At 36.4% G+C, this 17,332-nt stretch overlaps 1 protein-coding gene across 1 annotated transcript in view; it reads right to left on the bottom strand.

Moving 5' to 3' along the window:
- The window catches only part of LOC121730477 (voltage-dependent calcium channel subunit alpha-2/delta-3), an 86,771-nt gene that overhangs the window by 18,281 nt on the left and 51,158 nt on the right, over positions 1-17,332 (bottom strand). The window contains exons 4-8 of the mRNA XM_042119526.1: positions 10,081-10,309; positions 6,981-7,112; positions 6,360-6,637; positions 2,049-2,162; positions 1,304-1,499 (exon numbers count right to left, since the gene is read on the bottom strand). Coding sequence (XP_041975460.1) covers positions 1,304-1,499; positions 2,049-2,162; positions 6,360-6,637; positions 6,981-7,112; positions 10,081-10,309 — 949 coding nt within the window. The remainder of the gene's footprint in view (positions 1-1,303; positions 1,500-2,048; positions 2,163-6,359; positions 6,638-6,980; positions 7,113-10,080; positions 10,310-17,332) is intronic.

Genomic DNA, 17,332 nt, shown 5'->3' with positions numbered 1-17,332 from the left:
GGTTAAATAGAGATATTAATTTTCTTAACCCTTCAATTAGTGCCAAATTCTTTGCAAAAAAGTGGGTACGTGGTGTGCAAAAAAAAAATGGCGCCCGGCCTACCCTCTTTGTACAAATAATGTACAAAGAGGGTAGGCCGGGTAACCTTACATCTAATCCATATTTTATGTTTGTGTGAAAAATATTATAATACATGTTAAATTTTCTATCTATCAAGCCATCATAATATAGTATTTAGTCAGATGTGATATTCGTCTCACCACTGTAAACTTTAAAATCTATGTTTCTAACTATTTCGCAACAAATAAATTAATACATTTTTATAATCTCAATAACACAGAGCTATACAAACTGTTTATGTAAACAATTCTTTGAAATAACTTCAGATGTTATCATTAAACAGATAAGAGATAAGAGTAACAAAAACCGGTTTTGGTATTATACACAAGCAAACTTCGTCCTTAGTGCAATACAAATAAAGTTCAAAATGGCCGCGGCCGGCAAAAAGCCGTTATAAATAGGTAATTTTTATGTTTTATTAAAACGATACTATTATATACTATTACTAGGATCTAAATCGTTTTGTACACGATAATATAAGCTTTTAACGTCAATTATTTACAAAAATATTAAACAAATCGCGTTCAAATCCCATAAATAAAAACCACATTTTCTCGTGTAAACTAGAAGTTATTACGATGTAAGTATTTCTTTCAAATGATTATCTAAAACTATTTATAAATTAAAATTAATAAATTAAACTATTTTACTACTTACATTCGTTAAATCCATCAATAATATCAAACAAATTACACAACATGGCAGAACACACATGAAAAATTCACGATTTTCAAATAACTGACAAATATTCGTCGACCACAGATTGTATAATATTTTACATTCAGAATGTGGCAAATTTATCGTAGATCATAACTAACTAAACTTCTTCATACAAAAGTAGTCTCTAAGTCGACGAAATACGTAACTCAATCGAACGAAAGAGCGCGGCCACATCCGGCCGCTTGGGTGTAGACGGAATGGCTGCAGTATAATCTGTGGCGGCCGGATCCGGCCGCTTGGGGATTAAACACCTTTTAATTACAGTATTCTATATTAAGTTATGGGGTTTAAAGGTTTTAATGGATATTGGGTAGTTATGTTTCGAAGATGTTATGTTTATACTCTAAAGAGCCCCAGACAAATAGAGGGGAGGTAAGATTTTGACGTGTCCGTTGCATCGTTGTACTGACAGCCCTGGCCGGTGCGGTTGTACTGCGGGTGTTGTTACAGTTACTCCCTCACCTTTATTAGTGCACGCCATGTCCTTCATGTTGTGTCCGGAGGCGGCGTCCCCGCCCACGCGGTACGTGAATATGCGCACGGGCATGTGCGGCCAGTTCCAAGTTCGGAACACACCCTTCACCCCGCCCGCGCCGCCCCCCGCGCCGATCACCGCTATCGCCTGGTTGCACTGACAGCCTTGTCCGGTGCGGTTGTACTGAGGATATGTTTACTGTTATACTCATTGTATTTTATATAGTAAATAGATTATAATTTAACTTATTATAAAAGTAAATCCCGTTTTTACCAACAACACCATAACTTCAAAACGGTAATATTAAGGATATCTAGTGAGTATGGCAAAACGCGCCTACCCAGCAAGTGCGCCATATAGTTATAATTCCATACTGCTGAATTATAGCTATATAGCGCACTTACCGGGTAGGCGCGCTTTGCCACACTCACCATCCTATAAGTTACTTATCTTTTGAGTTTTCACAGATTTTTTATATTTTGTTACCTAAGTCTTTAGTGCCTAGGACTTTGTTGATACGTAACTGTTGGTGACAACATGATTCCAAAATACCGGAGACTTAGTGCAGGGGTGTGGTAGTGGTGAACACGCTCATTACATTCTCAACATTGTACCCTCATAATTATTTACACATAAGAATTTACTCAAAAGAAAACACTATTTATATTGTTATTAACATCTGTGTAACTGTATATTTAAAGAAAATATTAGTAGTAGTAAAACATAGTATACCCGATGTAGTATCTCGAAGCCGGTAGTGAGCGCGGCGGTGAGGTTGGCAGCCCCGCCGGCCGCCTCCGCCGCCCACAGCGCGCTCTTCAGCTCGCGTATTGTCTCCGGCACCGCCTGACACACACAATACCTTTTACACAATCGGGTAAAATATATTGTTATCTAAGGTCAAGAGTCTTTGTTATCAAGGTGAAATGGCAGCATTTAGTGAACGAAAGTGTTATGTGAAAAGAAAAGACGTTGCTAACCGTCCGGAACCGGAAGCCAATTATAAACACTAGCCACTAGGCTAGTGTTTATAATTGGCTAAGATCAAAGTTTAAAAGTATCATATAACAAATAGGTAGTATGGTAAAACACCAATTATTGCCATTTTAACAGTTCATACTTTAGAAACTCAAAAAATAATATTGCATTATGAATATAATATAATAATAAATATTTGCATTCCAAGTATTTTAACCAACGAATGCCCATTCGTATGCGTATGCGAATATCGCTGTAAATAAATATGCAGTTGCGTCAGCGTAGATAATACCAAACTTCATTTAAAGCGGCATAATGCGTTACAAAGTAATTAATGAGATATGGCCGTATGCAAAACAGGATTGCATACAGCGCCCGTCAATTTATGGCGCGCTTATCTGCGAGGGAAATCGCCCGCCGCACGTATTATCATGCAAATATAATATCGATTATTAGCAACTGTTTTCTGGATGGCTAACTGCCAAATGATAGGTGCGTTTTACCTGAACACGCCTCGTTGGTTAGACTTATTAGATCGGTAATTGCTTTAGCATTTGAAGCATCGAATATGTATGTAAAGGCGGCAAATAATTTGAGATTGAAATCGACCATAAAAAGTCAGTTTATATTAAGTTTTTTTGGCCTATTTGTTGAACGAATCTGTTTGTTAAAATTTCTGGAAGAGTATCTTGATGTAACCTATCCGTCGTAAGCAAAGGCTTTAACCAAAAATTATGTGGCTGAAAAAAGCATGTTTCCATTAGTTGCATGTAGTTAGAATTTTGTTTTCTGTTATCTAACTTATTGATTGCATCGCGAAGGTTGCACTACAGTCAACGTAGATTTCGAGGAAATACCGCGCTCAAGGCTGATGCAGTATTATAAAATCGATCACACTAATCCGGAAACAAAACTCAAACCGTGGTTAAGCGTCCTTCAGAAAAGATCAAATTTTACCGTGTTTTTAGTTTCTTATGGTGAGTGCAGATTACACATGACTGTGATCGGACAACGAATATGCCCAGCGATTCATAAGCAGACTTACGTAATTCGGTCATAATATAATGTCAAGTCCAGCCGACATATGACTATAACATTGACTTGACATGTAGCCCAACAGAATAAAAGAGGTCTGCCTTCGCCTATGAATCAATTTCTCTGATGGTACATAGCGTGAGTTTCCAAATGAAACCCAGTATACTATTCAGTGCTCATGACGCCATGTATCCGATTCCTCTTGTAACAAGTCTCATGATATTATATATTATAGAGTCTATGAATAAGAGTAATGACAATTGACATGCCGTCGAAGCTCCGTCAAAGTATAAAAAAACTGCCAAAATATTAATTCATAATGAAACAACAGTATGGCGTCGATTCTTGACGTCGTAGGCACTGGCGAGGCAGTGACAGTGTACTGAATTTATTTCGGAACATACACCATCACGGTCACATTCACCGTAATCGCACCCTGATAGCGTAATCGATATTTTCAATTGCGCGAGTTGTCAAAGTTGTCGCCTGCCGCATGTGCACGGGGGGAGCTCCCCACCTGTCACGAAGATCTTATCGTCACCGTCGTAAGTCTACTAAGTAACACGTGATAACTTGAGCACACTCCGCCTTTATAAAAGTTGTCCAACTTTGACGGCGCAACTTATATGAGATGTCTTAAGTTTTATTAATAAACACACATTTATGTAACGTGCAATTTTTTGATACAAATTATTTATCATGACAGATGAGAGGAGCCTTGATAGCGAGGTAGCTGCATTAAATTTTCTAGACATTCATTAATACGTCATATTAGATTTCAAATTTACCACTTTTTTAGTAAAAAGTAGCCCCATGCGAGTTTCTTACGCCGGTTCTTCTCGCCGGGTTAGTTCCCGAACCGGTGACAGGCAACATGTAATCCAACACTCTGAAAGCATTCGATTCAAATTCAGAAATAAATCAATTTTTATTTTATATTATTTTATTGGAACTGAAGGCGATTGCGCACTGCGCAGTGTTACTTTGATAAACTGTTCCTATCGTTAGCTGTTAAAAGCTTTTAAAAATAAATTCATAATTATAAAGTACTTTTAAAATTATAGCTCAAGAACGCATGCTACATAGCACCTCATATTTTACTCAAACTATTAAATAGCATTTTACAATATTTACTGCCGAAGGGTTATAAAGGGCTAACCTGATGATTCATTAGAAAGTCCGTAAAGCTTCAACTAGCGACTGCTTAAGGGGCTCGTTCACATCCGAAACTTGGATTTTTGTAAGAGGAAAATAAAATTATACTAAATGCAATAATGCAATACTTATAAGTTACATTATAAGGAGTTGGTCAGGAATAGTATAAAATTTCAATGTTGTCCACTTATCGCCTGCAAAGTGTGACGTGAGCGGACACCCTTATATAATTGTATTTCAATACCGTCTAGTCTGCGCTCGCAAGTCTCGCTCCTTATCGGCGAACTCGCTAAATTATGATAGACCATTAACTTCGGCTCGTTCTGCTAACTGTAATTACGTTAAATTATAGGGCGGCACACCAGTCTATTCCAAACTGGTTCATGTTTAGTCGCTACAACATAATGGCCGCCGGCGACACGTGAACACTCTCTAATAACTTTAATTTTTGTTATTAACTTGTGACTTACGAACCGATACGGTAGCTATTTTTCAGTACGGGGTTTTAAAATCCGAACGCGGATGAATTTCCCGCTAATATTGTCCGAAATAATGGCGGTGATCGAATAAATCGGACGATTCCCTAATAAATTATCGAGCCGCTCTAAACCGGTAGGTAGGAGGTATATTTCACAGAAATCCTTTTTGTAAATAACATTGTACCGACACGTTTCAGTCGGGATTTTAATGGATGGCCGCATTAGGCCGCTTTTGATTGAATCCATTAGGGCGAGTACACACCGCGCGCCGATGCGTATCGCGTCCGATCGCACGCAATACGAGCATTTGACTAGGTTTTTTCCTATCTCCAATTGTAACTCCATTAATTTAAATATCACATAATAATAAAATACTTCAAAATATTTATAACCCCGCGCTTTCCACTCCCCGGGCACGCGAAGGAGTCGGGCCGATAGACTTTTTCATGAACATGAAAATATTTTGCTAAAACAAAATCATACTTACTGTTTGACCCAGACCGAACTTCTATTACTGAGCACGCCACGCAACAGTTTTATTAAAGCTATTTATATTTAAATTGCGGCGCGGCTAAGGATAATAAAAGTAGCTAGTTATTTCGATGATAGGAAAGTTTTGAGTTCGGATTATCTTGATTCATTTTTTAATATTATATAGTCCAACATTAATGCCATTTGTATATGCTTTATTATTTTTGTGTTGCTTCTTTACAATTATTATCATTTCTATGTTACGTGCCCTATATAATTATAAATTATACGTACCTACCTATACATAATATATACGTGCCCTTATATAAACAATTCACTACCAAAAGTAGTTTAAAATTCCACTTAACTCGTGTAAGCCGATCGTTTCAAGTTAAGAATATTTTAAAAGGGCACAGAATAAATTTTTTATAAAATCGATATCTCGCTCGATACAGTCTCGAGACGTCAATCAAAGTGCAATTAGCTGTGGCTCGTGCAGACAGCACAACATCATTAATACAGTTCTATTAATCGACAATTTGAATGCTGTCTGAGGCTGTCTGCTGTTTATCGGGTTAATTTATGCCTTCATTTTTTAGTTACGTTGGTAATGTTTTGAATGTATATTTGAAAACTTTGTGACCTTTTCATGATGATATTATAGACAAATATTGATATTACGAATGTGCATATTCGTTTTTATTGCCTATGATTAACATCGACTGTATTATTAGTATATATTTATATTATACAGACATATTGTAGGTCTGTGTAATCATGGTGGCAAGCAACAAGCAATGTAAAGCTTTTAGAAACAAGTCTTCCGTTGACATTCTCCTTTTAATGTGAGTATGTAACATAATGTAACATAATTAAAAAAAAAGTTTTTTTAATTAGTAATAACTATTGAGGATAAGTATCATACCTGAGCCAGAATCTTCGTATAACACTGATGCAGCTCCGACACGGTGTCGCTGTAGCGGTATATATTGACGAAGTCGTTGGGGCCGAGTGTGTCGAGCAGTGCGGAGACCGTCGCCTTCGCCAGGCGACGGTACGACGAGCCCAGGTCGTCGGAGTCGTCGAGCAGGATCACGAGGTCCTTGGGCGACGTCGCCGCCTCGACGAACCAATTCGACGAGCGGAAGTCGTAGAAGTCCCGCGCGTGGTGCGAGTACCCGTCCTCGGGAGGCCATGACATTGCTGTAGGAAAGGGTTATTAGGTATTTGTAAATGGAAGCAATTTATACTAAGTTTATTGTTTCAAAGTGACGATAAAATTTATTTATTGCGAGGAACCGTATATTTTGCCGCAATAAAAAACTACATTTAATGTCCTCTCCGACTCGAAGTGTCTTCATACCTATTAAAAGATAATAGATAGATAGACATAAAAATTTCACATTGTGTGTAACTCAATATATTAAATTGATTTGCTTTTTTTAAGTATAATGCTAATTTACCTCTAATACTGTCCATTGACAAAGTTAGAAAAAAAAAACAGTTGTTTTTCAACGAGATATGATGATTAGAACCGTAGATGTACCTGGATACCGCCTCATGAACCCGGTGGATGAGGCGTAGTACTGCCAGGAGAGTGTGGGGTCGATCTCGTAGTTGTTTACGAACAGCGGATCCAGGTGCTCCGACCACGCTATCTGGTTCTGTACCTCGCCGTCTGCAACGAAGTTTTAATGTGAGTAATCAACTTAATTAAAATAATCACATACCTTATTACGTCGTAGAGTGAGACTATAATTGGTCGCTGTTAAACACTTGTGTACTAACCCACAAACATATTTTTTGTTGAATTTTGAATGCAGTCTTGTTCTATATTAAAAGCTTTTATTTTCTTGCTCTGTATGTATGTAAGTATGTATGTGAAATCTTGGAACTCAATTTTGAAGCAGATATATTTAACCGATTGAGCTGAAATTTTGCATACACGTTTAGTTTGGAAGACAATACACGATATGGTATGTGGCATCACTCTAAATCCAATATGGCCGACAATCCAAGATGGCGAAATAGTTATTTTCGATGCAGTCCTACAATATGGATATTAAATGAGAGGGCTTTTTGAGATTAACTCGAAAACGAATGTAATGTCATTCTACATCCAATATGGCAGTTTAGCCAAGATAGGGGAATAGTTATTTTAAAGCACTTCTGCAATATGGGTATCAAATAAAAAGGCTCATTGAGAGTAAATTGAAAAGTAATAGTCAAGTCGTATCGCGTCGTATCGCGTCGTGTCGTGTCGTGACGTGTCGTGTCGTGTCGTGACGTGTCGTGTCGTGACGTGTTGTGACGTGTTGTAACGTGTTGTGACGTGACGTGACGTGACGTGAAGTGACGTGAAGGTATGTGTCGTGATTTTACGTGACGTCACGTGAGTCGTGACGTGACGTGAAATAACGTGACATGACTTCAAGTCAAATCCAGCCGGGTTTCAGAAAATGCCCGGTTAAAGCCGGTCACTTTTGTTAAATGAAATTTAACTTTTTAGTCATGCAGAAATAAACGGAATAGAACAACTCGCTAAATATAGATTTTTCACTAGTCAAAGTCGAGTACAATTTCTTAAGGACTTAAGTTAATCAGATTTTAACAAATTCTTGAAACAAAACAAATTATGTACTATCAAACAGACTAAGAAATCTAGCCAGAGATAACTAAAAAACAAAAAATAAATTATAAACAAAAACTTTTTGAAAAAAAGCTTTTATTTAAATGGTCTAAAAAGAATAAAATAAATTTCTCCTTAAAATGTTTAACTTTTAAGTTAAAATCCTCAATGTATTATACAATTTGCATGATAATAAAAGCTTGTCGCGCGTTTTGTAATATGTATATGTAGTACCAATATGACTGGGCAAATTGATATTATTTTTATTTTAATAAATTTGTCAAGTACTGATAGATTGTTAAGTCTCGCGCGACAAGCTTTTATCATCATGCAAATTGTATAATACATTGAGGATTTTAACTTAAAAGTGAAAATTTTTAAGGAGAAATTTATTTTATTCTTTTTAGACCATTAAAATAAAAGCTTTTTTTCAAAAAGTTTTTGTTTATAATTTATTATATAAAGAACATAAATGTATAACTCAATACGTATTTTTTACAGTTTAGTACACAAATGCTTAACAGCGTCCAATTGTATATTGCTGTTTCTTGGCAACCATAATAAGTATCTACCTATATCCATAAAGTTTAGTATTTGAAGAAAAATACGAACTACCATGGGGAAACACGCATTTTTGCTCTATTAATGTATTTCCACTCTTCCACTCCAAGCAACGCTCAGTCTCTATGCTACTAAATAAATAATTATCTAAGTACCTCTGTAACAAATGAACTCATTTAATAAATGCATAATTATTCCAAATGAAGAGCACTTTAGTTACGAGTTAATTAAATGCATTCGCAAATAGAAGCGAAGAACTTGTTGACGTTTTCAGCGCGCTGCGTGAAAACTGCGCAGTTCGTACTTGTACCCAAATTGAGTTGATTTCATCGGCTCGGGAAACCCAGGTGCCCTATTTTCATACATCGAATATAGCTTCGGCCGCGGACTCTCTTGTGCGAACACGTGCCGTTTCCTATATTGTTCGCACGAGTGGGGTAACCAGCCATCGAAGTGGTATTCGAATTTCTAGAATCGCACCCCTGTGTATATAGGTTAATTGACTTCAGCCAGCTAAAAGCTAAATTAGGGTCTACTTGTTACGTTGTAGCGCTTCAAAAAATTTACCAGTGGCGGTAATGAAGCTCTAACTTCGTTCCCCGCAGCTTAATTCCCACTTCTGATATTACGTAAAATTTTTAAGCAAAAATGTGCGATGCTATTAAGTAAAATTTGCCTTTGATTTTTGTTGCTTTTAATGCTTCCTTTTTAATAGAACTTACTGTGGATAGTAGTTAAATTGTATTTATCGTAACGCGTAAGATGCAGAGGAGTTAATAAGTTCTAGCATTCTGCCAGTATCAATAATGAATGTTATTTAATCCTATATTCATCAGAACTAACTATTGCATAATCTGTGACTCTGTGTCTTGACTTTTTAAACGTATTTAAGACAAAAGACAGAAAAATAACAGTATGCCAGTATTATTCTTCCTTTATTAAAAACACTATACAAGTTTTAACTGATTATGATCATAGAAAAATAGGGGTATAAAATGAAAACATCGAAGCACGTTGCCTCCATTAAGCGTCGAATGTTACGTTTTCATTTGAAGGCGGTATCTAGACGTTGTGTGTGCCGACACTAACCCCGCTGTCGCGAGAGAGCTCGGTGAGTTATAACTTGGGGCAATACGACACATTTTACCAATAGTTTTGTGTGAAATTAATTGGAGCTCAAATATTGACAGATAACAATAAATTCGTGGCTATGCATTCTATTGATAAGATTGCTTCCTTGTGGATATTCAACATAGTCAAAAGGGACTTGGAGATTTTAGATCAGGCACCCAGCTCTAACCTTGGGTGTGCCATCAGCAGATATATGCAAGGTCGCGTCGCGGGTTGGGGAAGTATATACCCCCGACCTGCCGATCGGCCGGTCTACATAATAAGGAACCGGACTCCAATTCAGCACCTAACGTTCGCTATTGTAAAGATGTATTCCGTTACTCACCATCAGTGCTGATGTAGGGCGGCATGAGGACGGCACTATAGCTGGTGTTGACGGCGATGTGGTCGAAGTGTCTACTGGGTGACAGTAACAAGCGGCGCGCGCGAGCGGCGAGCGTGCCGTCATCCGCGTGGACGTTGAGCCAGCGAGCGTCGTAGTACGAGCCCGGGGACCCGTCAGTGCTGCTGCTGCCTGCTGACAGCGCTGCCGCCTCCGCCGAGTCCATTATACGCTGAAAGTGAGCTGCCATTTAGTACATTACCAAAATTTAAAACTATTGCCTAAGTAAGGAAATTGTCCAGCCAAATCACTCGGGCTGTTACTCGGGTCATTATAGTGATATAACCCATCAACTCCCATGCGGCTCCCGCGCATAACAATTGAAAATCTATTGTGTTTGCGATCGAGGTATTAAATAATTGTAGCATCTAATCATCAGAACCGCATCTAATCCATTAAAATACCTATTAGATATTACCTAGTTTAGGTGATATTGTCTTTACCGTTTTATATACGTATCTATATTACTAAATGAAGTATTAGAAATTCTTTATTTAGTTAAAGGATATAGGAATCACATTTTAAGCAAAATATTATAATTTATGTAAAGAAAATAAGCTGAAATAATCCCTGGATATTTAAGATTTACATTTATTTACCCAACAACATATTTCACGTAAAGAAATAATTAGTATCCGAATACGTATTGGAAACCATTTATCTGTACCTAGGCTTATTGAAAAATAAATTACTTTTTGAAATATCTTTTCGGCCAAACTTTTTACGCATTTCTATTTTGCGAGTAATTTACGATAAAAATGTCTCTTGCATATTATTTTTAAAATGTTATCTCCTTAAAAATACGCTGTGTATACAGACGTTATAGTTATACCCCCTTACTAATAAACGTTGTATAAGCTTTGAATAGTTATACAGTGTTTTGTTCCTGTCACACAAGTGACATTTTTATTTGGATTGAAGAAGACGAAATACTGTATAACTATTCAAATCTTATACAGCGTTTATTAGTAAGGGGGATCCAATATACATTATACACTGTTTGTAATTACCTGCAAAGAAAGTTTTTAAAGTATAAGAGAATAACAAAACAATGGTAACGATAACTAAAAGCCGATCTTTTATATTTAATGTAACAGAAGCTGTAGCAAGATAATGCGAGTATCCATGCGCAACGGTAGTTGCTTTCCATCAGTTGACCCGTTTGCTCGTTTGCCACGGTATGTAAATCCGTCAATAACTATGAGTAGTTTAGGGTAATTTTTTTTGTAATATTGAGGAAGAAAAGACACCCAAATATTAAGAGGAATCTATTCCAAAAAGTTTCATTGAAAAATTTAATTAAATTTGACGGTGGCGAGCATCGATCGCCGCTAATCGTCGATTGTCTGCTCCCCGCATTGTTTGATTCCTTTATTCGCGCACCGCGTCCGCCAAACTCCGCTAATATTTTTAATTAAGAGGGCGACTAACCCAAAAAATTAAACATCGTCCTTCTCTCTTCACACTCACGCCCGTCTTTCATATGCCAGGTGAAAATGTACGACGCGAATTCATCACCGAATTAGTTTTTTCTCAATAACTCGATAAATATACAACATTTTAAAAATCCGCTAGGTCAGTTTTTCAATGATAGAATTTCATATAATGTGTTAAAATTAGTTGTGATTTTTTTCTATCGAGAAAATTTTAAGATATCGTGTTTTTGCTCAGATCGAATTCTCGGAAATATAATGTAGTATCTAATTTTAGAAAATAAAACAATTCGGGGACTATTTTAAAGTACAAAAATCAATTATAAAATCGAAAATTTTGGGTTAGTCGCCTTAATAATAATTAATCACCTCTAGCACAAATTTTAGTAGGTATTTATATTGTTAATAAGACGTAGCTGGCAGCGCAGTTGCATTGAAATTCGTTTATAGCGCGGTAACCGTATTCCGGATAAATTTTGTTCCTGGTCCTTTCCCAAGATTCAATCGAGTATCGTCAATACCAAGTTTCATCTTAATCGTTTGAGTAGCATAAGCTTTATTAAGTAACGGATATAAGGCAAAAGCACTAATACACTATATTTATTTCACAATAGATGACACTTACGACAAAATACCATAAAAATAAGAATTACTCTAATTTTTTCTCAACACTATACATTTTATAAGCTTCTCAAGCTATCTTTTGACGTGAAAAAATATATAAGCCTTCGGGAACAAAATTTTAAAATGGGATTATGTGACAGTGTCAACACGCGCTCGGCAATTTCTTAGCAAATAGGTTAAGGAAGGCGAAATTTTGCACGTAAGTTTTGAATATTTGATTTTTTGTAATTTCTATTGATTTCATTGGATTAATGGTCATGTTGCATACACTAATTAATGTTTATTTATGATTTTTTATCAATTTTCCCTAACAATATAAAGGGTGTCTACTATTAGTTCTTGAAAATGTAAAAAACCTAATAGATGACATGGAACTCATTTCATCATTTTGCAATACATACTAAAGTTATTTTGTAGTTTATTCTACTGCAAATATCATCACTATTCTCTGAAAATATAATTCTATTAACAAAATTTACATATTAGACCTTGTACTGATCTAAAACTCGATTGCTTTAGTTTTTTAGCAGTAAAAAGAAGAAAAAGGAGTGCTGAAAAAAGAAAGAAGAAAAAAGAATAGGCAAGAGAAGCATGGAGACTAAAGACTGAAAATAAATTTGCTAAGAAAATATATACGTGGATAATATTTCATATGCATGTAGTTACTATGATGAAGTAAATGAAATCTTTTGAAAAACGGCAAATAAAGACCTAATAATAGGAAAAATGTTAAATGTAATGTAATGTTCTATGTCAACTATTAGTTCATATTGGTGTCTAGTATTAGTGATGTTCGTGTTCTGTGATGTCATCTATTAGTTGTTATGACTAAGTTTACAAAAAGACCAATAATATAATTTTTAATTGATTTGTCAGTGAATAATTATAATAGTTTTATTTTGTAAGAGTTACTGAAGACATGGAAGAAGTTATCAATCCTTCTTTTTCATAAATAAATATTTTACAACATTCAAATGTTCTATGTTTCCTTAAAGCGTCTGCCATTAGTGCTTTTACCTTAAAATAAAGACAAACACTCAGAAGTATGAAAGTGCAAGATAAGAGATAACGGTAATAACATTCCATAAGCTTTATTATGGCCCGTGCGTGAATTCTCCTTAACATTCCTAGGAATAGAATAACCACATTCAGAAACAAGTTTTAAACTAAAATGTCTAAAATCATCTCTGAAACAAACAATGGCTTTTAAGTAACACACTGTTGAGCGCTTATCCCGCTAGTGTTTTATCCGCCGCAGTAATGACTAGATACATTAAACTTCGCAAGAGGTCGGCAACGGTTTATAAACGAGAGTTTTTAGTTCTGAGACGAATATTTCCTAACAAAAACAGCGCGGAGACTCCAAGTAATTAAAACTTGCACACTCCTTAGTGCTACCACTTACCGCTCGTCCACTAGACATCTATATCTATATATATATATCTATACATATAATAAAACTGTAGAAATGACAATTCTGTACATTAAAGATATCCAAAAAATAATAAGCGGGGGCTGTTACTACATCGCTATAGAAGCCAAAACTGTGGTTAGCTTTTTGTCTGTCTGTCTGTATGTTTGTTCCAGCATCACACGAAAACTACTGATCCGATTTGAATGCGGTTTTCGCAGATATATTTGTCTTCTCCCAACTTAACATCTGGTGTACAAAAATTTTTACCCCCACCTCTCCAAGGGGTCAAAAGAGGGGGTAAGATTTTGTACCAAACTTTTTTCTTTAACACGAAAACTACTAATCCGATTTGAATACGGTTGTCGCAGATATATTTATCTTCTTCTAACTTAACATCTGGTGTATAAATTTTTCCCCCGTCACCCCTCTAAGGGGACCAAAGAGGGGGTCAAATTTTGTATCAAACTTATTTCTTCAATGGACTAACTTCATATTATTAACTGTATTTTCCAATTTAACATCTGGTGTATAAAATTTTTCCCCCACCCCTTTAAGGGGGCCGAAGAGGGGGTCAGATATTGTATCAAACTTTTTTTTAACATGAAAACTACTGATCCGATTTGAATATGGTTTTCGCAGATATATTTGTCTTCTTCCAACTTCATATCTGGTGTATAAAATTTTTCCCCCTCACCTCTCAAACGAACCAAAGAGGGGGCAGATTTTGTATCAAACTTTTTTCTTGAATAAACTTACATCATATTATAAACTGTATTTTTCCAATTTAATATCTGGCTTATAAAATTTTTCCCCTCACCCCTCTAAGGGGACAAAAGAGGGGGCAAGATTTTGTATAAATGTTTTTTCTTTAACACGAAAATGCCTTAAAAATATGCCTTATTCAAACTTAGCATCTGCGCCGCCCCAATCCCCCCCCCCCCCCCCTACCTGGTAATGTTGCCAAGCAAAAACATGTTGCGTCGTTAGTGTTGAGTTTTAATTCTCCTTTAGGATCAAACAAAGTTATTTATTAAAAGTGAAATTAATCTAACCAAAACTAAACATACAGATTTTGAGTGTCGTTTGATTAACATGCGGGAGGCTTTGCCCCCGGCCGGTACTTGGGGGGCAGCCCCCCCCCCAAGCCCCCCCTCCTGGTAATGTTGCTAAGCAAAATGGTGTTGCGTCGTTACTGTTGAGTTTTAATTCTTATTCCTTAGGAACAAACTAAGTTATTAATTAATAGTGAAACATACAGATTTCGAGTGTCATTTGATTAATATGAGGGAGGCTTTGCCTGGATATGGACAGACGGACAGGCTGATATTATATCTTTGTACTCGGGTTCCGTTTTTTACCATTTGAGTAAGGGACCATAAAAAGGAGAGAATTATCCATTTCCATAACATTTTAAACTTTCGCGTTGCATTATAACGTCGAGAAAAAGTATGTACTCGTAGTAGCATTACTACTTAAATAAGTCGCGTTAAGTCCCGATTAAAAAGTTTAATTATCCATTTTCGTTATTATACTATGGTAACGCCTACGAAGTCGCGGGAAACAGCTATCCATACTAATATTATAAATGCGAAAGTGTATTTGTTTGTTTGTCCTTTCTTCGCAGCCTAACGAAGTAACCAATTGACTTGATTTTTGGCATCGACTTAGTTGAAAGGATAGAGAGTAACATAGGCTACTTTTGGTCTTGGAAAAACATCATGTTTCTAAAGGAGATTTGCAAGAATATTCGTACTGTACACGATTTTCGAATTTCACGCGAGCGAAGCCGCGGGCAAAAGCTAGTTGTTAAAATATAAGTAAATCAAGCTGAATATTTTTTGTACTTTAAGTGAATGGATTATTGGAAACGTTCTTGAAATTATTTCGAGTATTTTTAAATCTGGTGTAGAGTTACTTTTTGTAACTCTTGTAAATATTGGGATGAAAATAGATACTACCTTTAAAAAACACTTGATCGAGAATAATGATATTTTGATATTTTTTTTTATTTTACGATTTATTTTTAAACTTAAGTTAAGAGCTTTCGTTTTCGCTTCGTTATAGAATCGCCGATGAAAATGTATGGAATTGACATAAGCGTTCGTTAGTATGACGTTGACGTTCGACTCGTCTTATGTCAATTCCATACATCGGCGATTCTATAACGAAGCGAAAACGAAAAGATTTTGGCTCACCCGCCAGATCCCTTAAAATATAGCTACAGAAAAGACGATAACTTTCAAATAAAGGGTACAACAGAACCCACTATTGGAGTGTGGATGCACAACACTGGCGTCCTTTATTTTGTTTGAGCTACAGTTTCATTAAGTGCGAGATGTCGTCGTTTTTTCCCGGCGGTGCTCGGGCCTGGCCCGCCCCAGTCCGCAACCCTCTCGATTTTTCAAGTGTATTGTTGAGCTAAGTTCTGGCCGCTTTTGGCTCGAAACTTATTACGATACCGCCTACTTCGCGGTAATGTTGTAGTTACGTTCCAAATGGATTAAATCGCAAAGCAAGGATTAAGGATTTTTTTTATACTATGTATTAAATCTTTCTTATGTTCTTTATTAAAATGGTGTTATTGGGCTAAGAGTACTTAATATCAGAGTTAATATGTATCAAATCTTTATTATGTTGTAAATTGAAATAGAGTGATTTGGGCTTGGTTAACTTTACGGCTTAGGGTCAATTCAAACCGCGACACGACGCGTGGATGCATTTCTAAATTCGTACTGAATTGACAGATTTCAATTGCTTGAGACGTTTTGCAAATCTGTCAAATAGCGTTGTGGTCTGAATTGACCCTTGCTGTTAACCGACTCTAAATTAAATCTATTATTCGATGCAATTCATGCAATCGTTAAAAATTATTACTTTACAGTCTTTACTTTCTTGATTTCCCTAAAGCTAATAAATTAAGTTTATACGCTTAGCTTTAAGCAACTTTCCTAGAGTCGTTCAGGAATCTAAACTAAGGTAGGAACACAAAGTATGTGTTAACAAATGTTGAAGCACGAGTTAAGATTATGAAATACCTGACATTACACGCTACATACTTCAGAATATTACCGACATATAAACTATATAATATATCAATGATATTCTCGCGTTATATTACAGTGTATCGCAATTATTAAGGTACCGTTTAGATCAATGCGGCAAGCGTCCGCGATCGACAAAAATTCAAATAAAATTCCACTTTATGACATAGGTTTCATTTTTTACCGACATTGGTCTTGCGAGCTGTCGCCGCTGCTTTGTAGTGGCGTAGAGCAAAATGAAACCTATGCCTAGTTCATAAAGTGGCATTTTATTTGAATTTTGTCGGTCGCGGACGCTTGCCGCGTCGATCGGAACGGCGCCTTTAGGTATCTCTTGACAAACTTACGAGTTGTTGTACGTAAAATTAGCTGAGTGTTTGAAGTAGTTGAGAGTGTTTACTCGCGGGGTTGCGGGCGTCGGCGGGGTTTGGCAGGGGTTGGCGGGGGTTGGTGGGGGTTGTCAGGGGTTGTAACACAATATGTCTGCCTCGATAAACGTGTGCCGTGTCACCGACCGTGTAATCTCGTTAGTTCTTTGAATTCTTGTGTTATTGTCTTGTAAATAGTTACAACGCTGTTAGCTGTTTAAAGGCTTTATAAATCAATGTAAGACCTCATTTTGTAGTGACAAAGCGTAAAAATACATTTGTAGGTGTTCATTACTATTTACGGGTTTTCCATCT

The sequence above is a fragment of the Aricia agestis genome, chromosome 9, assembly GCF_905147365.1.
Source record: "Aricia agestis chromosome 9, ilAriAges1.1, whole genome shotgun sequence".
NCBI lineage: Eukaryota > Metazoa > Arthropoda > Insecta > Lepidoptera > Lycaenidae > Aricia > Aricia agestis.
This window is presented reverse-complemented; position numbering and strand designations above follow the sequence as displayed.